The following is a 24,193-nucleotide window of genomic DNA, read 5'->3' as shown; positions in this document are numbered from 1 at the left end:
CAGAACACGCTGCAGATTTACTAACATTTGAACTGTTATTTAAAGCAATAAATCTAAGAAGCTGTGGCAAATTAACATTCGAATAGTTATTTCCAGGTAGAACATGTAAATCTAGATTTATTTATTTTTTTAAAGAAACCAACAGTACTTCAGTGACCATGCTCTAAAGCAGTGATGACAGGCTGGATCTAGCTACACCTTTTCAATTTCCCACCATGGCCCAGACCAATTCTAGGTTGGGAGCACTACACGAAATTTGGGTTCCATGATCACTGCAGATGGCGACAGCAGCCACGAAAATAAAAGACGCCTCCTTCTTGGGAGAAAAGCGATGACAAACCTAGACAGCATCTTAAAAAGAAGAAGAAGAAGAAGAAGAAGAAGAAGAAGAAGAAGAAGAAGAGTTTGGATTTGATATCCCGCCTTTCACTCACCTTCAGGAGTCTCAAAGCGGCTAACATTCTCCTTTCCCTTCCTCCCCCACAACAAACACTCTGTGAGGTGAGTGGGGCTGAGAGACTTCAGAGAAGTGTGACTGGCCCAAGGTCACCCAGCAGCTGCATGTGGAGGAGCGGAGACGCGAACCCGGTTCCCCAGATTACGAGACTACCGCTCTTAACCACTACACCACACTGGCTCTCCAAAAAGCAGAGACATCACCTTGCCAACAAAGGTCCATATAGTAAAAGCTATGGTTTTCCCAGTAGTGATGTATGGAAGTGAGACCTGGACCATAAAGAAAGCTGATCGCCAAAGAATTGATGCTTTTGAATTATGGTGCTGGAGGAGACTCTTGAGAGTCCCATGGACTGCAAGAAGATCAAACCTATCCATTCTGAAGGAAATCAGCCCTGAGTGCTCACTGGAAGGACAGACCCTGAAGCTGAGGCTCCAATACTTTGGCCACCTCATGAGAAGAGAAGGCTGCCTGGAAAAGACCCTGATGTTAGGAAAGATTGAGGGCACAAGGAGAAGGGGACGACAGAGGATGAGATGGTTGGACAGTGTTCTCAAAGCTACTCAAAAGAGTTTGACCAAACTGTAGGAGGCAGTGCAAGACAGGAAAGCCTGGCGTGCTCAGTTCCGTGGGGTCACGAAGAGTCAGACACAACTAAATGACTAAACAACAAAAGCTGCTTGGGACAGAGAGAAATATTAAGGGGACCCAAGGCAGGCACCAGCCATGGGCCCTGCTGACAGTTGCCAGGTCCTGATGCTGACCCTGATTTCATACAGCAAGCTGGAGCCTTAGAATCATAAAATCAGAGTTGGAAGGTACCCTGAGGATCATCTAGTCCAAACTCCTGTAATGCAGAAATATGCTGCTGTCCCATATGGGGATTGAACCTGCAACCTGGACGTTATCAGGACCACACTCTAATCAACTTGAGCTATAAAGGGGATTCACTTGATAGAAAGAAGACTAAGACTACAATAGAATGTTCTTCCACCGCAGCAACAGGTTCATTCTTGAACGAGCTCCTCAGTGAGTACTTACTCATAAGTAATTTGAAATATATATATACATATATATATATATATTTGTCCAGTAGCACCTTAGAGACCAACTAAGTTTCTTCTTGGTATGAGCTTTCGTGTGCATGCACACTTCTTCAGATACACTGAAACAGGAGTCACCAGACCTTTATATATAGTGAGAGGGTGGGGAGGGGTATTACTCAGAAGGGTGGTGGGAATGGGTGATTGGCTGATAGGTGTTCAGGTTTCTCTGAGAAACGAGTAGGAGAACACTTCAAACTCCCAGGACATTCTATTCAAGATCTCAAAGTAGCTGTCATATTAAAAAAGAATTTCAGAAATAGACTGGAAAGAGAAGTTGCTGAATTGCAACTTATTACCAAACTGAAAACCACGGAGAGACCTGGTCTGAATAGAGACATTGGATTCCTATCTCATTATACATGATAAAGCTATTTTTCATCATCTCATCCCTTGCTTTTTCCTGTAAGACCAATTGCAGTCGTCAACAGGTTTACCACACCTATCAGCCAATCACCCATTCCCACCACCCTTCTGAGTAATACCCCTCCCCACCCTCTCACTATAGATGAAGGTCTGGTGACTTCTGTTTCAGTGTATCTGAAGAAGTGTGCATGCACACGAAAGCTCATATGCAGAACAAACTTAGTTGGTCTCTACGGTGCTACTGGACAATTTTTTTTATTCTTTTTATATATTTCTACTGCGTCAGACCAACACAGTTACCTACCTGAAATAAGTAATTCGGTTGCTGCTCTTTTTAATATATATAGACTACATGTAAGCTGAAAGTGGCAAAAGAACATACAAAACGGGAGTCTGCCTCTCTTTGTCCAGGAAAGAAAACACGCCAGTATGGCCACAACACAAAGCCTGACTTGATTAGATTAGACTAATTAAAAAAGAAAACAAATAAATGTGAACAACTTGACAGCATCTAACTTGCATTATGCCTTCAACTGAAAACATTGGGACACTAAATTCTGAGGGTTTTTTTCTTTTCTTTTTGACGCAATGAGAGGTTAGGCTTTAAAAGAACAGAAGCAGCAAGAGACAAAAGAGAAATAAATCGTTTGACTTCCATTTTAATACGTCCAACATAATTTATTATTTCTTAGACTTTCATTTTCTTGATTATTGCAGTAATCCATCCAGTTGTCTAATAATACTGAAATCAATGAGACTTCATCATTTAACTGCGCAATCAAGACCCGCTGCATTCAATGAAACTTAAACATGGTAGGTTTCTCTCTCTCTCTCTCTCTCTCTCTCTCTCTCTCTCTCCCTCCCTCTCTCTCTTTCTCTCATTCATATTGGCTAAAAAGCTCTAGTCCAGAGGCTGCATTTCCCCCCCTTCCTTTTGCATTTTATTCTATTATAATAAAAATGTTCTAAAACACAACATATAAGAAATAAAAGAAGAAATGCAAATGTAGCTAAAAACCACACAGCACAGTTCCTTTCAATTGCTACAACGGGCAGAAAAATCATTAAGTGGTCCTCCAAGACCCTAAGAAATTTCCACGTGGTCCATAAGGGAAAGAAATTTGAGAACTTCCGCTCTAGTAAATTCAACAGCATTAGCTCAGTTGAGGGACTGAACTCAAGAATTGCAAGAAGTTGAATGTACTTGGTATTATATCAGAGGTGACTAACTCTGGGCCCCACAATCAAATTTTCCTCCCTCACCTAGACACCCTCCCCTTTGTGTGGCCCCCAGAAGGTTGAATAAGGTTGAATGTGTCCCTCAGTGTAAAGAAGGAAAAGGAAAAGTTGGTCAGCTTGTATTATATAAAAAGTTAGATTAAAGAGGCTAAGGCTACAGTTCTACCCTGACACACCTATTGAATTCAATAGGACTTGCTTCTGATTAGACAGGGTTAGGATTAAGCTTCTTAAAGCCAAGTCACCTTATTTTGACTTCTTAAAGCCAAGTCACCTTATTTTGAGCTTGGTTTCCAGAAAACCTGAGTAAATTCTGCTTTCTCAAGTGTTTTGCATGTTTCCTGGAATGCACTATAAACTCTCGCTGACCCTGTCAACACATAACACCTCTGGCTCAGAGATCTGCGGTTGTTGCTGTTTTCTAACCGGGCCAAGTTCAGTGTGTTATTGTCAGACAGATCATGCTGCAAGGCTGCAACGCACTTACCTGAGGATAAGCCCCACCGAGTACTAGCAAACTTACCTCAGAGTAAACATGTATAAGACTTCACTGCATGTTACTTAATGCTTCATTGACAAATGGCAATTTTTCAAGCCGTATTTTTTTTGGGTGGGGGATAGATGAGAACCCTACCCAGACTTTCTCATCATAAATTGAGGCCAACTCTTGAATATAATATCTCAACACTTTCATATTTCACACCCTATTAATGACTAAATGCCATTGTATCTTATAAAACAAACATTGAGGCATTACAGTACAGTACAGTACAGTACAGTATTTTAGAAATATTTACTTTGGGTCATATGAAGAACATATTATCACTGTATGCCACTAACTCTTTAAAGCTGTATACCACATATTTGATTTGTATTATTCTCTAATACGAGATTTACAAAAAAGGAGGGTTAAATTCCAATAATCCGGCCTGATTTAAAGAATGCTTACAATTAAGGCCTGAATAATTAAGATAGGACATGTTGCAATAGACCATAGTTGTGGTTCGAGGACCCGATCCCCGCGTAGTGGAATGAAAACACACGGACACGTGATATAAGGTTAATGGGCAAGAAAAGGCCACAACTTTATTGATTGCAGCAAGTGAAAAGGTATTGGCTTAGGCATTGGATCATATCAGTTGACTCCACCCACTCGGAGGGGGGTGAGTCAGAAAGGGGGTTTATTCACCAGTAGGTGGAGCCTGTTGATGCTAATCCAACTATAAGCTCTCCCCTTCCAAGGCACCTGGTTGGGTGCTTGCCCGTGGGCGTGGTGCGCCAGCCAGGTGAGTGAGAGGCAGGGGGCTGACGCCCCCTGCTTGAGGCGGAGATCGGCTCCTGCCCACAACCCCTCCCCTCTTTTGCAGGAGAAGAGTCTCTGCCAACATTTCCCTTTTTTTAAGGGAAATTCCCTGATTCCGAATAGGATTCCACACAAGAAAAGGGAAAAGTTGACAGCTATGCAATAGACATGCACAATGCTGAGGTTAATATATGATACAGAAAACAGAAATATACACAAAAAGTTGGCAAACAAAGGTATCCATTAATATGCATGTTTATAACTTTCTCAACAGCTTGATTCATGTCATTTCAATCATACATACTATGCTTTATATTTAGGACAAGATGAAGCTATAGAGTTTGCACATTTTAAAATAAGTTTCAATTTTTGAAAATGAAAGAAAATCTTAGCTGACATATATACTACACTGTGAGTGGTAGTGGCTCCCAATATCTCAAGCAAGGGTCTTTTCCATACTCTTAAGCAGAAAGACACATAACAGGGATGCAATGCATATGTTCTATCTACCTTTAGTGAAAATTTATGGTTCATTTATTTTTTACCAGTCTAAATGCTTTTTTTAAAAAACTTTATTGTTAAGTAGAACTTTGCTATTGCAAGTAAATAAATGACTTCCTGGTCATTTTAGTTTCATGACAATAACACAATTCTGTTAAAATAAAACATAAAAATAGTAAGTTGTTCCACATGCATGAGCAGACACAGTTCCCAGGGTTCCCTGGAGAAAGAAAATAACTATGAAAGCAGTTTATGTCTGTGTTGTAGATGTCTCTTAATGTCTTTAAAGACATTAAGGTGGCAACCCTAATCACCTTTTCTACTAAGTATGGACCAATGGGGCTTAATTCTAAGTAAGCATTTTTAAGATCAGGTGGTAAGGTGAAAAGGTGAAGCACGGAAGTAAGCTTTTAATTACAAACAAAGTTTGCTCCTGCCAATTAGTGTAATATCCAATGCAAGTGCTTTCAAGCTTGGATCAATTCTGCTTTTTTCAATATGTGTTGATTCTCCCTGAGCGAGGCTGATTAGCGGTCAAGTACAGAGAACTAATTTTGTTCCATGTTATTCTTGCCTACAGTTTGGCTCTTGTTCAGTTTCAGCGAGACCATTATTTAAAATAGGCACAAATTGCAATCTACTTCATTGAGGTGGTGTTTAATTTAAGACAGGCTATAAAAAGAGTTGGTTTAATCAACATAAGAATGGCTATTATCAACATTTTTAGACTAGATTCCTGTTGTGTTAACTGGAGAGTAGTTCGAACCACACCCTTGCAAAATCTCAATGTTCCCCCTGTTCAAGCAGGCTTTGTTGTTGTTTAGTCGTGTCCGACTCTTCGTGACCCCCTGGAGCAGAGCACGCCAGGCACTCCTGTCTTCCACTGCCTCCTGCAGTTTGGTCAAACTCATGCTGGTAGCTTCAAGAACACTGTCCAACCATCTCATCCTCTGTCGTCCCCTTCTCCTTGTGCCCTCCATCTTTCCCAACATCAGGGTCTTTTCCAGGGAGTCTTCTCTTCTCATGAGGTGGCCAAAGTATTGCAGCCTCAGCTTCACAATCTGTCCTTCCAGTGAGCACTCAGGGCTGATTTCCTTCAGAATGGATAGGTTTGATCTTCTTGCAGTCCATGGGACTCTCAAGAGTCTCCTCCAGCACCATAATTCAAAAGCATCAATTCTTCAGTGATCAGCCTTCTTTATGGTCCAGCTCTCACTTCCATACATCACTACTGGGAAAACCATAGCTTTTACTATACGGACCTTTGTTGGCAAGGTGATGTCTCTGCTTTTTAAGATGCTGTCTAGGTTTGTCATCGCTTTTCTCCCAAGAAGAAGCGTCTTTTCATTTCACGGCTGCTGTCACCATCTGCAGTGATCATGGAGCCCAAGAAAGTAAATCTTCAAGCAGGCTAGAGGATGCTATTATAGCAGAGATCATGTGACACCGCGTGACAACTGGTCTGCTAAGGCTATTAACTCTAGCATGGTTCCTCAGACTGAACAGTACATCCCTGAGGCACAGACCAAGGTGCTTTCCCATTGAGCATCATAACATGTCTGCTTGACCACCTCTTTGTTTCCAGAAAACCAGACCTGACAGCAATACATGTGAAATAGTTCTGCCAAGTAGGTAAAAGAAATACACCTTCGGCCTCTGGACTGCTTACATGAGTCAGGCTAACAGATGCTGGGAGTAGCCATCTTTTAAAAGCACAAACAGGTGGAGGTAAAGCAAAGACTGAACACATCCCCCCCAAACAAGTAGTGATCATTCTGCCAAAATTGAGCACAATGACCATCTGTTCAGCATGTGCAATTCCTCCCAGTGCATGCAAACAGCTCTACATTCGCAAAGTCCACCATTGTATCTGGGCATCATTTGACTGGACTCAGTTTAGAAGATGCTATCACATTAGAGAAGCCAATGCTCTAAGTTTCATGCTCTGGCTTCCTGTTTTAAACATATTATCATAAAATGACCAATCCATGGATCCTCTCATATTTCTGGCTGTTTGGAATGCACTGAATAGCACTCATGACTAGGTATGCCTACATTACAGATGTGATTCTTCTGCTCCAATTGGCCACCAAGACACTTTACATCTGCCTAATATTTACCAAGTATGTTGTATGCCACCTTGTTCCATTTCCTGTAAAAGTAGGTTTACAGATATTGTAATTAATTGAATTGAATAAATGAAAACATAAATTCAATGTCTACTTGAGAGGCCCTCCTCAAAGTATCTTATGCCTGGGAGGGGGGAGGAAATAGCCATGTGGTGATCAAGGAGAAGGTTTTTTCAGTGGTGGCACCTGGATGAAGGAATGTCCTCTCCTAAAAGGTGAGGAAGGTGCAAATACAAAGATTAAGACATTTGTATTATCAGAGTTGTTCAGCAGTCAATTTTATTGCTTTTTATACAGGTTTTATGGATATTTTTCTGCTTTTAAAACTTTTGCTATTTTAGATTTCTATTAGTTCATATAATGTTTTGCATTTTTATTATCGTTTTTATTATTCTGGTCTGCTTAATGGAAAACGGCTCAGGACGGCAATACCTCAAGGACCACCTCTCCCCATATGAACCAACCTGGACCCTGCAATCATCATCTGAGGTCTTCTTTGTGTGCCTCCTCCACAAGATGTCTGGAAGGTAGCAGCATGTGAATGGGCCTTTTCTGCAGTGGCTCCCCATTTGTGGAATACTCTCCCCAAGGAGGCTTTGCCTGCCACCTTCTTTACATATCTTTAAAGGTAAAGGGACCCCTGACCATTAGGTCCAGTCGTGACCGACTCTGGGGTTACGGCGCTCATCTCGCTTTATTGGCCGAGGGAGCAGGCGTTCAGCTTCCGGGTCATGTGGCCAGCATGACCAAGCCACTTCTGGCGAACCAGAGCAGCGCACGGAAACGCCGTTTACCTTCCCACCGGAGCGGTACCTATTTATCTACTTGCACTTTGACATGCTTTTGAACTGCTAGGTTGGCAGGAGCAGGGACTGAGCAACGGGAGCTCACCCCGTCGCAGGGATTCGAACCGCCGGTCTTCTGATTGGCAAGTCCTAGATTCTGTGGTTTAACCCACAGTGCCACCCGCGTCCTTTAGGCACCAGGCAAAAAACATTTCTCTGTAACCAGGTGTTTAAAATTCTATGGCCTTTTAAATGTGTTTGTGTGTAGGAGTTTTATTGGTTTGTTTCTGTTTTTGCTTTATTACGTATTTTGTGTTCTCATTTTGCATTTTTATGTTGTGAACCACCCTGTGATCTTCAGGCGCAGGGTGATGTACAAATTTAATAAATAATAATAAGTGAAGCATACAAATGTTCTAAATAACATTAAAAAGAACAATGTTTCACCATTTCTCCAAGCCAACTTTGCACATGATTGGATTTCTTGTACAAATTGTACAACTTCTTGTACAACTTCAACAGCTGCACTGGCTATTTATTGTAATCATTGGTATGGATTTAATAGGTTCTATATATGTATATAGTTTTAATTCTATCAATGTTTCATCGCTTCATATAGATTTTTCTATGCTTTTAGTGGTTCTTATTTTAACTGTAAGCCAAATTGAGCCCCATCAGGGAAAATAGTGGGGTAAAAATATAATAATAATAATAATAATAATAATAATATAGCAACAACAACATGCTTTTTGCCTTTCATATCTCCAAAAAGAAAAATGTACTCATTCCAAATAATGAATGCATTAAAAATAATAAAAGGTGACCATGTTGACATGAAAGATAAGCATCTCCCACCATTGAGTGCATAGCTCTTTAGGTCTTGCCATGTCCTCCTCAAATTGCTCCTGGGGCAACTAAGCCAGAGGCAACTGCCTTTATTAATCTGCCATCCTTCTCTTGACAGACAAGCTGTCCTAAAGTTATCTCGCAGAAATGAAACCGACATTGATGGAAAACACCAAAAGGAAAAAACCAACACAAATACCACTTCTGTACACTTTAGTAAGCTTTTTAAAATAATAATAATAATAATAATAATAATAATAATAATGGTACAATGGCTGGAAGGTCAGCCTCTGGACTTTTGGAAGGTAAGTGCCAAGGATAACCTGCAATCATTCTTCCTTTCCACCCTCTATACTGGTTTAAATCTGCCAGAGACTAAATAATTGTTTGTTTTTATCTTGCAAGCAAATTAAAGAGTTGTTTGACAGGATACCAGGAGGACAACACGGGAATTAAAATTAATCCCCCAACTCACATAAAAGGAAACAATGGGTGAGCGAAAGGAGTGGAGACTACATCATGACTTAGTATTAAAGCGAGTCAAACTGCACCTCAGTGTAACTCAAGCCAACGTAAACTGGAGCACAAAGTTCTTTCTCTTTTGTCTTATAAAAATAACAGCACTGGAACCAATGGCTGAACTAAGTTAGCATTCTGCTGTTCAGAGAACATTAGTAATGACTTCCTGTACTTTGTGGCAGCTTCCAGTAAGGGACCCTGGTTGATAGGAGAAATCTGCTGGAAACAAGCCACTAAAACACGAGGACATGTTTTAGGTGAAATGATTCCTTCCATTATAAAAGGGGTCGGGTGTCATGGATTTAAAAGTCCGCAACAGCAATTTGACAAGTGCATTCTGCCTTCCCAGTTTGCACTTCCCAAAACAATGCATGAAGTGAAACTCAGGTGCATTTGGAAATTCACACTTCTCTGAATTCTGTATTTCAGTTCTCGTAACAAAAGGTGTGCACAAAAAAATGTTTTTTGTTGAAAGTAGGTAAAGGTAAAGGGACCCCTGACCATTAGGTCCAGTCGCGACTGACTCTGGGGTTGCGGCGCTCATCTCACTTTATTGGCCAAGGAAGCCGGCGTACAGCTTCCGGGTCATGTGGCCAGCATGACTAAGCTGCTTCTGGCGAACCAGAGCAGCGCACAGAAACGCCGTTTACATTCCCGCCGCAGTGGTACCTATTTATCTACTTGCACTTTGACGTGCTTTCGAACTGCTAGGTTGGCAGGAGCAGGGACTGAGCAACGGGAGCTCACCCCGTTGCGGGGATTTGAACCGCCAGCCTTCTGATCAGCAAGTCCTAGGCTCTGTGGTTTAACCCACAGCGTCACCCTTTGGTGAAAGTAGCATACAAAAATTTTTGTTTGGTGAAAGTAGCATACAAAAATGCATTACACACAGGGGAAATGTTTCCAGAGATGTGTGTATATTAGCAAAAAATGTGCACTTGAATGCTGACAACTTTTTTGCGAGAATTTATTATTATTATTGTGAACTGTTGTGAAAATGTGAGCTGAATTTAAGCCTGGAAAATCAAGGAGCTGAATTTAAGAGATCCACCCTTGCCAACTCCCATCAACTTTACTTCAAGCAGTGATCACAAAAAGCATGTGTTTTTAAACATTTGTCACATTTTTGGATATTCACATTTTACATATTTAGGTGTAGACTTAAAAAACAAACAAAACCCATAGGTATACAAAACTTTAAAAGGATATCACATAAACCGTAGCCAGCTTGAGGCTGTTCAACCACACCAAGACTTGTTGGCAGCGACACAGCTGCATATGCTGTTTACATTAAAAGATGATGTGTTTCTACTGCAAACACTGGCTACAAGCAAGGCAGCCTTAAGTTGAAAGCCGCTGCTGCAAAATACCAAAATGGGCTGGGTTTTTTGGGGGGGAGGGCTTGCTTTGTGTTTTTTTTAACCTAGCTATTTCCAATTGTTGGCACTGCTATAATCAGTTTGGGGTCTGCATCAAGTTTCGTTTTCCTTCTCAACGCGGATTATCACTGGGAATAAGAATTCTGCAGCCTAAATTAGGCCCTGAGCGAGACTTGTGAGCTTTCCCACCATCGGCAAATTAAGCCCTCTGGGGTGCAGAGGAAGGCCAATTACCTCCTGCAGAAATGCCCAGGCTGGAACCCCAGTTGACTAAAACCTTGTAAACAGCCTTGTGAGAGAGACAGCCCCTCTTAGGAAAACCGGTTATTCTCCCCAAAATGGAGAGGATACTTACAGACTCCCAGCTTCACACTGGCTAAGCAAATACGATGTGGTCATTCAAAGGCTGATGCTTGAACTTCAGACACAGCTGTGACAAAGGCTGGTTTTGTGCCTAAAGAGTAAGGCGGCCCCTTGCTAAATATGTAAAGGTCCTAATTAAATCATGTCCAGCAGTGATATATACGGAGAGTCCTCTGCAAAGTGTCTGCCCATCTGCCCATCTCCCCAACCACCAGCAGATGTCGAAACTTCTTCCTGACAAGCATGAATTATGATTGGCTGGGTGAGGCACTTGTCAGTCAATACCCACCTGGGTCAGATACCCCTTAAAAGATGACAACTGTGTTGCAGTCTTTGTCTTTTCTGAATCCCCTCGCACACTCCAGTAACCAGCAACTGATGCCTAAAGCGGCCTATGCCACAAGTAGCCACAGAGGGTAAATTAAGTTTGGATTAAGTGTAGGGATAGTTATACCAATATTGTGGCATTTATTTCTATTTTGAACTGCATACAGTACTTGCTATTCCTCCCCTCTTCTTCCTTTTTCCTTCTTCAATAAACTGCTTCATTGGATTTCTGTACCGGTTTGTGAACACACTCAAGGGCCAGTTAACCTCCCACATGGCTTAGGTTGCTGGGATCATGCAACTGGTTGTTAGTGTACAGTACAGTGGTACCTCGGGTTACATACGCTTCAGGTTACAGACTCCGCTAACCCAGAAATAGTACCTCGGGTTAAGAACTTTGCTTCAGGATGAGAACAGAAATTGTGCTCCGGCGGCGCGGCGGCAGCAGGAGGCCCCATTAGCTAAAGTGGTGCTTCAGGTTAAGAACAGTTTCAGGTTAAGAACAGACCTCCGGAATGAATTAAGTTCTTAACCCGAGGTACCACTCTACCTGGAAAAGTGGCGGGGGGGGCAGGCTGGCATTGCCAAGCTGGAGACCTGAAATTTCTCTGGCTGCTCCCTTACTCCTGAGGTGACCATTGTAAGGCAGTAGGAATCCTGCACGCCTGGCTTTAGGTGTGCATGTGTGAGAAGGTAGATGCTCGTTCCCGTTATCCAGATGGTAACTGTGGCTACAGCAGAAATAATGGCTTGTGCCAAAGGCTGCATACGAATAGTCTACCCAAGATAGGTGATTATTATAGATTCTGTACAGCTACAAGGTTGAAGGCAAGGTGAGACTCAAGACAAGCTTTTTATTCAGTCTGGGGAAACCAGACAATAGATGAAACTTGGAATGCATCTCCAAGGATGTCACAATAATGCGTTTTTTGGATGGGTGAGGTCAGAATTGGAGCTCTCAACAATACTTTAGTTCTGTTACTGCTTCTGGTACAACAGATTTTTTTAAAAAATAAATAAATAAATGGAGCATATTCCTTAACTAGAGTCCTAGAAGACATATAGTGGAAAAATAAGACTTGGAGGATTTTGTCTGTGTTTATTTTAAAGGAAAAAAACTATACAAGGAACGAGAGAAATCCTCTATTTGTTTGTTGGAAAAGGAAATGGGATTGCTTATTTTCTTTTTCTCTCCTCCTCATGAAAATGATTCTTCTTCTTTGGCGATCACTCATAGCCAAGAAAGATTGTCTTCCATAAACAAGGTTTTAACAATGAGTCCGTAAGTGACTGTGGAGGCCAATTCTGGATCCACGTGAACGGGGGACTTGACTGAATATTGGAAAAGCAATGTATTGGACATGTTGTGCTGCCTGCTTCTATGACCACAGAGCTTTTTGCTGCTGTTTGTGTGTCTCCAAGATCAGTTATTCAGTCTCACTTGAAACCATGTGGAAGAGAAGGGAGGAAGCAATCAGGGAAATCTTTCTATCTCTCACTATTCTTAGATAACAGAAACACCATGAGAGGAACAAGATAATAGAAAACCTACTTAAGACAAGAATCTAGTAGAAGCACTTTCTGTTCAGTCCCTACAATGGGAAGGACAAGCATGAGTTTGAAAAAGCAACAACAGTTTGCATTTTATTTGTTAAAGCACCCATTTTGCAAAACCAGTTCATTTAAGAAAAAAGGGGAAAATAAATTATCATTAAACCATGTGTTTCTATAGAAAGATGTTAATTTTACTTTGTGAAATTGCATTGTAAATGCAAAGCTCTAGATGCAAACAATTATTTATCTGTTTACTACCTTCAGGCTACCGTAGCAGTTGCTATTTCTTTTATGTTGGGAAAAATATCTGTGTAAAATTTAAACACAGGGGACTAATTAGCAATTTGTCCAAAAGAATCATAGAAGACTGAATTTACAACAAATGAGGTATCTGGATATCTTTCAGTATTATAAGGATTTTACATGCCTTAAAAATAAATAAATAAATAAATATGTATATCCATTTTGTAGCTTACTTGGGCAAGGAATTGCCATACTGAATCAAATTTGAGGATAGAACTAGTTTTGCTTTTACAATTTGTCATAACTGCTTTTCTACCTACTGTGCTTGTCAATAACCCTGGAAAATTGGCGGTGGGGGGGAGGCAGTTTTCCATTTATCTTCTCATTCCTGCCCTCCCCCACGTAAAATCTGTGTATTGATTTCCATTCTTAAATGAAACAAGTGAATGGGGATTGGCTGTGCCTAGCAGAGAGATCAAAGGACTCTCTCATTTTATAGAGAAATAGAATATCCTTAGAGTTTGTTTGATTGACTAGATTACTGCATAAATGATACATCCTGCCAGCACTGAAACTATCCCCCCACCCTCACAAGCTTGATTTGGTCATTCTTTGTAACTCAAAACACACCAATTCTAAAATGGATTAACTCTTTATATACTGCCCACAGCTCTTTAGGGGAACAGCGGTATACAAATGAAATAAAATACACAGATAAATGTCTGAAGTAAGTCTCATAAAAATCAATAGGGTTTCCCAGTGCTTTTGTCTTAAATAAAATGTTTAGGGGTACTCTAATTTTCCTACTCATATTGAAATACTGTCCCTCAATGAGGCCAAACTTAGATTCACAAAATCTACCCCTAGATTCACAGGAGTGTGTGGAAAAAAGCACTGGGGTTTCCCCACCAGTAAATGTGCTTAGAAATCGGGTCCTCCCTTAAAGAGGGCAAGTATTGCGGTGAGACCTGGAAACCGACACCCTGTGTTGTGGGTGGGTACGATTGGTCAGCCACAACACCCGACTGGTAGGTCCCTCGTAGCTGGGTACAATCTGGCCAATGGGATGCAGTACAAATGGTTCGAGGGACCTATTTATGCCCATGCACATGACTCAGAGCTTCCTCTTTTGGCTCTTGCATTCAGAACACCCACCCACTTCTCCCTACTTTTAGGGTTTTGCACTTGATCTTGCTATGCCGTCGTGTGTAGTCTGTCGTTGGGACAGGGGCACGGCAGGAATTTTCCACACTTGGCTGATTGGCTATTGCCATTTGGGTTTCGCCTGCTGCGTAGCAAATCGTCACAACTTGTAAGGTTGTGGATAGGCTCTGGTTCAGGTGATAGGGATGGGGGAACGGTCTCGCCATCCCTATGTGAAGGGTATTCTGTGAAAGGAATCCAGGGACTCGATGGTTTGGTCAACCCCTGAGAGGGGGTTGTGCCCGTGCCTGAGTCCAGGGGGACAATTGGGTGGCAGAGACAGCCTGTTCCCAGCTTTCCGCTTATCCAGGTGTTCACCCTTGGCTGACCTATGCTGGAACCCCGGGTCAGCGCTACCTGCATGGCAGGGAGCTAGTCGAACCAGAGCCTATGCAACCAATCACTTTCTGTAATCAATAAAGTTGTGGCCTAAATTTTGCCAAAAACCAAAACCAAAATTTGAGTCAAGTGTGAATTTATTTAGGGGGGAGATTTCTGGGTTTGAACATGGAAATGGAGTTTCAGTATTTTGCCGTAACTTGAGGCACTTAATATCTCAAACTAAGCCAGTATATTAGACAGAATGCTATTTTTTGTTTGCTTTTCATTTTCTGTTTTTCTAATGCCATCTCACTTCTGTGTAATCATTTTGCCTTAGGTGTTCAAAAACTCTTGCCAAATACCCACTAGGCCTCCAGCTGCCTGAAACTAAATTACTCTTGATAAGGTGCAAAGAAGAGATAAACGGTACAACTGAAAATCAACCCAAGTTAAATAAGAAAGGTGTGTACAGACACGTATCTGCTTTACTCTTGATGGCTGTTATCATGGGTTACTGTTTTACAGTTGCTACTGCTAAACAGTGCCTAGTAACTACAGTATAAAGGTAAAGGTAAAGGTACCCCTGACCATTAGGTCCAGTCGTGGACGACTGGGGTTGCGTGCTCATCTTGCTCTATAGGCCAAGGGAGCCGGCGTTTGTCCGCAGACAGCTTCCAGGTCATGTGGCCAGCATAACTAAGCCACTTCTGGCGAACAAGAGCAGCACATGGAAACGCCGTTTACCTTCCTGCCAGAGCAGTACCTATTTATCTACATGCACTCTGATGTGCTTTCGAACTGCTAGGTGGGCAGGAGCAGGGACCGAACAACGGGAGCTCACTCCGTCGTGGGGATTTGAACCGCCAACCTTCTGATCGACAAGCCCTAGGCTCTGTGGTTTTGACCACAGCGCCACCTGCATCCTAGCTACAGTATAAAAAGGTAAAGGTAAAGGGACCCCTAACCATTAGGTCCAGTCGTGACCGACTCTGGGGTTGCGGCGCTCATCTCGCTTTATTGGCCGAGGGAGCCGGCGTACAGCTTCTGGGTCATGTGGCCAGCATGACTAAGCCGCTTCTGGCGAACCAGAGCAGAGCACGGAAACGCCGTTTACCTTCCCGCTGGAGCCGTACCTATTTATCTACTTGCACTTTGACGTGCTTTTGAACTGCTAGGTTGGCAGGAGCAGGGACCGAGCAACTGGAGCTCACCCTGTCACGGGGATTCGAACTGCCGACCTTCTGATCGGCAAGTCCTAGGCTCTGTGGTTTAGACCACAGTGCCACCTGCGTCCTAACTACAGTATAGGTAACTTTAAAATAGGAACGAGAAGGAGAACAAACCCCATCTGTCTGGGTTGAAGGAACTAGATAATGATAGCTAGGCTGAGTTTGGTGCCACTGTTTGACACTTGTTTTTTCATGCTAGATGTTGGCAATGAATAATTCTGAGAGCAAGTGTGGAGGAAATCCAGTCCCCAGAACCATCACACCTATCACATGACAAGGCTGCCTGTATGCAGGTAATCCAGCACTTCAAACTCCATCTAGCTCTTTCTTCCCTCATTTGCTGTTTATGGAATGCTCTCCCTAGGGAAGCTCACCTGAGATCTTGAGGTGCCAGGCAAAAACATTCCTCTTCTCCCAGGACTTTGGATAATTATTGTTTTTGCTTGTTATTATGATATGCATTTTTGTATGTTTTTATATTGTACAGCTGCCCTGTGATCTTCAGATGAAGATCACATTGACATTTAATAAATAATACATTGAAATTTAACATTGACATTTAATAAATAATAATTATAACGATGCACAAACATAGCTGTATATTTATTTACATCGATTAGGATATTGGGTCATATACATTACTCCAGGAACACCCCCCTCAAAAGTGAAAATGACATTTGACTCGAAAAGTTTGCAGACTATTCAACGCTGTGGGAAGAAAGCCTACGAGATACCTATCTTATTATAGCTTCACACATTTCACACCAACACAGCCTTTTGTCTTAGGACTAGAAGTACAGAAAGCTAAATTTATCAGAACCAGTTCATACAATGCTTTTCCCTATTATTCAAGCCCTCTTGCATGTGAGCTTGAATGCTGGGCTCATACAAGCTCACATTGCAGGGACAGGTGGAAGGGTTCACACAAACTGCATAAAGTCTCCTTTGAACTCCTGACTCAAAGCACTGGCATAATGAGATCTATGCTCTGACTTAGAATAAAGGTAAAGGGACCCCTGACCATTAGGTCCAGTCGTGACTGACTCTGGGGTTGCGGCGCTCATCTCGCTTTATTGGCCGAGGGAAACGCCGGTTACCTTCCCACCGGAGCGGTACCTATTTATCTACTTGCACTTTGGCGTGCTTTCGAACTGCTAGGTTGGCAGGAGCAGGGACCGAGCAATGGGAGCTCACCCTGTCACGGGGATTCGAACCGCCAACCTTCTGATTGGCAAGTCCTAGGCTCTCTGGTTTTACCCACAGCGCCACCCTTCCGACTTAGAATAGGAAAGCAATATGGGAATTGTACAGAGTTCTTGCTAATATGTCCAGGTGTCAGGAATAGAAAGGGTTAAACCAGAAATCGCAACCTCAGACTCTCTTCTGAGAGAAGAGGCATAGGGCAGCCTGACCTTGCCTCCGCACTCTTTCCCAACTCTTCTCACTAGACTCTTGACCCAATCAGAACAAGCCTTTCAACAATGCTATTTGTGTCTGATTATGCATCTGCTTTGCGGGATAATCCTTGTTCATAGCCTGACCCTTGGAAAGCCAAGACTTATTCATGTGAACCTGAGCTTGGCTGCCCCTCTCACACCCAAGTATCTTCTAACCAACCTAGTACAGAAAAATCTCATCTGAACAACAGAGGAAGACTGCTATTGTTGCACTCATGCCTTCCTTGTGATCATGTTGTTGGTCAGTGTGGGACACAGCGTACTGGACTAGGTAGGACTTTGGTTTGACCCAACAGTGCTTCTCTCACGTGATTCCCGCCCCCCATATTCTGAAGTGAGATGATCCTGAAGTGACAACGCTTGAAGTGACTTTTGCCAGTTTGAGCTAGCACCTACTGAAATGCTTCTTTGAAATATAAGTATCTCAACTCACCACCGCATGCAAAAACATGCAACTTTCGCAGCCAGTTTCTAGTACAAGAATTTGAGCAGATCTTACCTCAGAAAATCTTTGTATGTCTTGGGTCAAAGTCCCCACTCTTTTCCATTTGTAGTGTTTGAGCAACTTCAGAATTGCAGGGTTCACAGCGTTATCGGATGGCACTGTCCGGAAGAAATAAGGATACTTTTTCTTATCAGCTAACTCTGGGGTCGTTGCTGCAAAGGAAAGCTGAAAAACAAAAACCATTTTCCAAAATATCAGCTTAATCTAATAATCTGCAATATGTGTGGGTGTTATGAAAGATTAAAACGAAAACCAATTACATATATGCCTGTTATCCACATTATACATATGCCTCCCCCAAAACATGGCCATAGCTGTAAGTAATGCCAATAGGTTACTTCCTGATAACAATAGCTGCTCCAGGGGTCAGGTCCCGCTTTGATGGGAGATGGAGGTTCAAGAGTTTGGGGGTGGGGAGATCCCTTTCTATTGATGGGCACAGGGCTCTCATGTGACAGTGAAAATATGTGAAAAACGCTGATCTACACTTGCTTTCCCATGCAACCAATTTACCACATGCAAAACATATGCACATTGATTGGTCCCGAGTTGCCTCCTCATAGATTCTCAAGTCCATACAGAAGGTCATCCTTGAAGCCAATGGATCAACTGGCCTCATAATATGAATTATGCATCTATTAATGTACATAGATATGATACTAGATTTTTATCTAATATCTAGTTAACAGGAAAACCAGGTTGCATTTATTTGCATGAAATTAATTCAGCGTCGATTTAGCTACAGTTTCTGTAACGATTTCAGTGGTTTAGACCAGAAGAAAGCTCCCACTGGTGGTAGCTTCCTGTGAGATGAGTTCTGCTAATGAGAATCCCTGCAATCCCATAGCCCCTTAAAAATCTGTTTCAGGGGCTGTGAGGGGGGCCGGGAATTCCACACATCATTAGCTGCTGTGCCCCGTCCTCTAGCAACGGCCTTCAATCCTGGATAGCAGAAGGAGCCCCACCTCACTACTGTTCCCCATTCATAGAGGGCTAGTGAGGATGCAAGCCATTCATAATACTATTGCTTGTTTCTCCCACAGCCCATAGCAGCAGCCTTGTATTCAAACATAAATGAAACACTGCTCCCAAACATTGCTCTGACTCACCCTCCAGCTTGCTGATTTTCTTCTAGGTCACATCACTGCTACCTTCAAACTCTGGCTTTTTTCTGTTGAGGGAGGGGGCCGCACCCATTTGCCATCTTGCACCAAGCCCCTTAATGGCTCATCATCCAGGCTATCACCTCACCAGGAGGCTAGCCTGGCTATTCCAAGAATTAGAAGCCTTGATTAAATTCTAACACTTGCTGGATCCAGAGTTTAGAGGGGTCTGGCGCACATCTTAAGACCCCAAAAACCTAACAATATAATTCTTGTTAAAAGTATATATACACAAAATAAATATCTCTTGGCACCACTTATTATAACAGTTCTACATACAGTGGTTACAAACGCTTCGGGTTACAAACTCCGCTAACCCAGAAGTAGTCCCTCGGGTTGCAAACTTTGCCCCAGGATGAGAACGGAAATTGTGCGCTAGCAGTGGGAGGCCCCATTAGCGAAAGCATGCCTCAGGTTAAGAATGGTTTCGGGTTAAGAACAGACCTCCGGAACGAATTAAGTTCGTAACCCGAGGTACCACTGTATTGAGTACTGACAATTGAATCAATCCGCTGCTTACAACAATGAATACCACTAGAATTTCTAAATCCCAATCTTGTTATTCAAACATACATAAAACCTTATTATTGATATATTTTAATAGATATGTAGTTTTAATTCTATCAATGTTTAATTGTTTTTAAATAATTTTCAAATGTTTTTAGCGGTTCTTATTTTTATCTGTAAGCTGCTGGGTTCCCCTTCAGGTGGGGTATAAATGAAATAACAACAACAACATATCCCATTAAAACACATATTTTATTTTATTTTTTATTTTAAATCGTTTTTATTTGATTTTACAAATATAGAGTTAAAACAATACCAAAAACCTATCCATATATAGAGATTTCTCTGAATCTTGAGACTTCCCACCATCCACTCCATGGGTCCAGTTGTCAACATTTTCAACTGCATATTATTTTGTGATCTATATTTTGAATCTGTCCGTATTGTCCATAGTGTTTGTTACAAGTGTTATAAAAATCCTGCTAATTAAAGTGCATATTTTAAATACATATTAAATATCAGTGATAATTTAATTTCTCCAGTACCAACACCAGCAAACTTCATAAAATTTCTAAATGCTAATAGCATTTTAAGACTTCTTCTTTTTCTAAAGAATCACATGTAATATATAATTTGGTATCTGAAGAAGTGTGCATGCACATGAAAGCTCATATCAATAACAAACTTAGTTGGTCTCTAAGGTGCTACTGGAAGGATTTTTTTTATTTTATATAATTTCAGTTTGCAATAAGCAAATGACTTGTGAACTGGGATGCACTTAATTTGGTTAGGAGATGAGAAGAGCTGCAAACCTTCCAAAGTTTCCTATTAAAGATATTGGAACTTTGTCCTAATTCCAAATATTTGCACTAGCTAGCAGTTCCAAATCAAGATGCATCTAGACTACATTGTTCAGACAGTGGAGATTAGCAGTCAGCACTTCCTTCACTCCCCTGTATTCTACCCATTATCCATCCTGCCGCTTGCAGCATTTCCGAGCCACTAAACATTTCATAATTAGAGGATTCCAACAGGCAGAATCCTCTAATTATAGCTCTCTATAATTTGAAACTTTCCTATTGCTATTCTAAATAGATCAGAATTATAGGGTCACAGGCATGCCTCTGTGTTAAGAGTGAGTTGGCCAAATCACATTCTGCCATTATTATGAGAAATTGTGAGGGCCAGGAGGTTTTATGGCTTCTGGTTAGAAAATGGTTCAATGGACTGAGACGATACTTGGCAGAGTGTGAAAAGTAAGTTTGAGGATGGTCCTTGATGAATTTGGAGTAGAAAGGATAAGAAATTGCTTGTTTCCAAGGAGGTAGAGACGTCTGTTGAACAATTAAGGGTTTACAGACTGAACTAGATAGCCAATGTTCTACTGTCAGAACACCAGCTGCTAGGATTTGTGTAGGGTTTATTCCTTGCCCTCTTCTTCTCCCAATGATAACCCACAATGAAGGGACGCGGGTGGCGCTATGGGTTAAACCACAGAGCCTAGGACTTGCCGATCAGAAGGTCGGAGGTTTGAATCCCCATGACGGGGTGAGCTCCCGTTGCTTGGTCCCTGCTCCTGCCAACCTAGCAGTTCGAAAGCACGTCAAAGTGCAAGTAGATAAATAGGTACCGCTCTGGCGGGAAGGTAAACAGTGTTTCCATGTGCTGCTCTGGTTCGCCAAAAGTGGCTTTGACATGCTGGCCACATGACCTGTACGCCAGCTCCCTAGGCCAATAAAGCGAGATGAGCGCTGCAACCCCAGAGTCGGTCACAACTGGACCTAATAGTCAGGGGTCCCTTTACCTTTACCTTGTAGGGTTTATTCCTTGCCCTCTTCTTCTCCCAATGATAACCCACAAGGAAGCAGATATTTCCTCCTGGATGAGCTGCCTTCCTCCCAGGTTAGTGAGCCCCATCTGCCCCTCACTTCCCTGTACAGCACATGCAGAAACTGCCTTCTTTACCATTGGACCCACTTTTGGTCTTGTCCGCTGAATCCACCAGAGCCCCTAACTCACCAAGAGTTTGAGACCCAACGTCTGCCCTCACCTGGTTTAGCCAGCTAGTCGTTCCAGGGTGTGGCCATTGTCGCATGCTGACAGCTTCTAGGAACCACAGGTGAGAGCAGAGTGCAGAGTGGGGACCAAAGGTGGACAAACAATCCCAGAAGGATCATGACATGTTCTGCACCAGAGGTACGAATATTCCTTTTTAAAAAACCTCTTTGAGATGTTTTGTCAAAACAAAAAAAGCAGCTTGGAAATAAAATATTGGAGAAAACATTCCAGATTGTGTTTTTAATATTTTATGATCAAATGTGTGTCTCAGTGAAAAATGCAATGTAATTAGCTGCCACCAATCCTTTGTCACACTGTTAACAAATTAGCAACTTATTCAAGCGAGCTTTTAAAATTATTTCATTTCATTTACAGACAAGAAAAAAACTGAACAAAAAACATGGTTACTTCCTAACTTCCATTCTTCCCTAAGACAAAAGTTCCATGATGTGAAATTACCCAGCTTTAGACATGAGTGACAGGTATTTCTTACCAAATATCCTAAGCTGTCAGAAGAGCTGAAGGCTCTATATGGGAAAGGAATTTTGCAATTGTTAGGTGGTGGGTTGACATAGCAGCCGGCACAGCGATTTCTTCAAGTAGCTCTTTATTATGGTAAGCTGGAATAGAACTAACTGCGAACAGCTCAGCCGGCCTGTATTTATAGGCAGCCGGCTGTCAACATTGTAACCACAACAGCCCAGAGTTCCTGCCTAAAATAACTGCCGCGGACCTGAGTGAAAACTATCTACAGACCTGAGTGAAAACTATATACAGTATCCCCCTGTTGGCCCAGGGTGAAACTACACTACATAACACCCCTCCCCACCGAGATAAGGCGTTAGTTACAATCGTAATGGTTTCCTTATATACAGCACTACGCGTAATGGTTCAATTAAGCACAAAAGCATATCGGTTACATTTCCCATACTTAGACCAACAGTGATACCTGTCCAACAACATAGTCCTTTAAATAAGTTGGGCGCTTGGAAACTCTGCCAGACCGCCGGGGACTGGTAGCCAAGTCCGGAGGGCCACACAGTTCTCGCTGAGGCTGTGGTGCGACCCTAGGTGGCGTTGGAACCAACTCCCCTGGATCCGCTGCTGTGGGTGGAGCCTCCGCAAGTGGAGTGGTCTGAGTCTGTTCTGAAACGGCTTGGTTCGGCTCCACGCTGGCAGTTTGTGAGGGAGGTGTAGGTGGGGCCTCGCCATCTGTACGTGTCTCTTCTGGAGCCGCAAGCGCAGTTGGGGGCACCTCGGTAGTGTCCAAGTCCCCAACCCTGCGCCTAAGCTGGTCTATGTGCCGTCGCCACAAGCGTCCGTCTTCGAGTGCCACCTGGTACGAGCGAGGTCCAGTGACTCCCACTACTGTGGCTGGCACCCAAGGGATGTCCCCCACATAGTTCCGGGCAAAGACCTGGTTTCCTGGGACAAATGACCGTGGTGCGTTGGCACAGCCTGGGGGTTCAGCCACGGCAAAGTCTGGGTGTAGCCGGTCGAGCGGTGACCTGAGGCGGCGGCCCATAAGCAGTTCAGCAGGACTCCTCCCTGTGGCCGCATGAGGGGTGATGTGTTGCACGAACAAGTATTCGGCGACCCGCTCATGCCAGTCTCCCCGGTCCAGGCGCGCCAGTGCCTCTTTTGTCGAGCGCACCATTCTTTCCGCTTGCCCGTTGCTGGATGGATGAAAAGGTGCCGTTAGGGCATGGCGGATGCCCAGTCCCAAAAGATACCGCTCAAACGTGCCTGACGTGAACTGCGGTCCGTTGTCAGAGACAAGGACATCAGGACACCCATGCGTTGCAAACAGGCCTCGCAGCACCCGGATGACAGCTTCGGTAGTGGTGGAGGGCATCAGGGCGACCTCCAGCCATTTGGAATAGGCGTCCACCACTACCATAAAGGTCCGGCCGTGAAAGGGGCCAGCCAGATCGATGTGCACCCTCGACCAGGGTGTCTTTGGCGTCTCCCAGGTGTGTCCCTTAGCTGCCGGTGGTGCAGGCCTCGACTCCTGGCACGCTTGACAGGCGGACACCCAGGCAGTGATGGCATCGTCCATATTAGGCCACCAGACGTAACACCGAGCCAACGCCTTCATTTTGATAATTCCCGGGTGGCCAACGTGCAGAGCCTCCAGGACGCGCTGACGGAGTCCCTGGGGAATCACGACGTGGTCTCCCCACAGCAGGCAGCCACGATGAGCTGAGAGTTCATGTTGTCTGGTTGCGAAGGGCTGGAACTCCGATGCAAAAGGCCCTTGTGGCCACCCCCTCCACACCCAGTTGAGCACCCGGCTGATGGTGCGATCCTGGGCAGATGCGGAGGCCACAGTGGCAGCCGATACAGGCGCTGCCGGAAGATCCTCAATCAGAAGGAGCGATGAAGCTGGAGCTGGGTCTTCCACAAATGCTGGAAGAGGGCAACGGCTGAGGGCGTCGGCATGGCCCATCGATTTCCCCGGGCGATGGATGAGCCGGTAGTGGTAGGCAGCCAGGAAAACAGTCCATCGCAGCATGCGTGGTGAGAGGACCGGTGGAGTTGGACGATCACCGGCGAGGAGGCCCAGGAGTGGCTTGTGGTCAGTGATGAGGTCAAAAGTCCTGCCATAGAGGTATTCATGGAACCTCTTCACTCCA

The 24,193-nt window shown here is 43.3% G+C and overlaps 1 protein-coding gene across 1 annotated transcript in view; it reads right to left on the bottom strand.

The window, feature by feature from the left end:
* Positions 1–24,193, bottom strand: part of GABBR2 (gamma-aminobutyric acid type B receptor subunit 2) — a 305,881-nt gene that overhangs the window by 202,635 nt on the left and 79,053 nt on the right. The window contains exon 3 of the mRNA XM_081014706.1: positions 17,824–17,994. Within this exon, the coding sequence (XP_080870832.1) occupies positions 17,824–17,994 (171 nt within the window). The remainder of the gene's footprint in view (positions 1–17,823; positions 17,995–24,193) is intronic.

Source organism: Podarcis pityusensis, assembly GCF_964106645.2.
Source record: "Podarcis pityusensis genome assembly, chromosome: 7".
In the NCBI taxonomy this organism is placed as follows: Eukaryota; Metazoa; Chordata; class Lepidosauria; order Squamata; family Lacertidae; genus Podarcis; species Podarcis pityusensis.
Note: the sequence above shows the minus strand (reverse complement) of the source record. Positions and strands in the feature narration are given on the sequence as shown.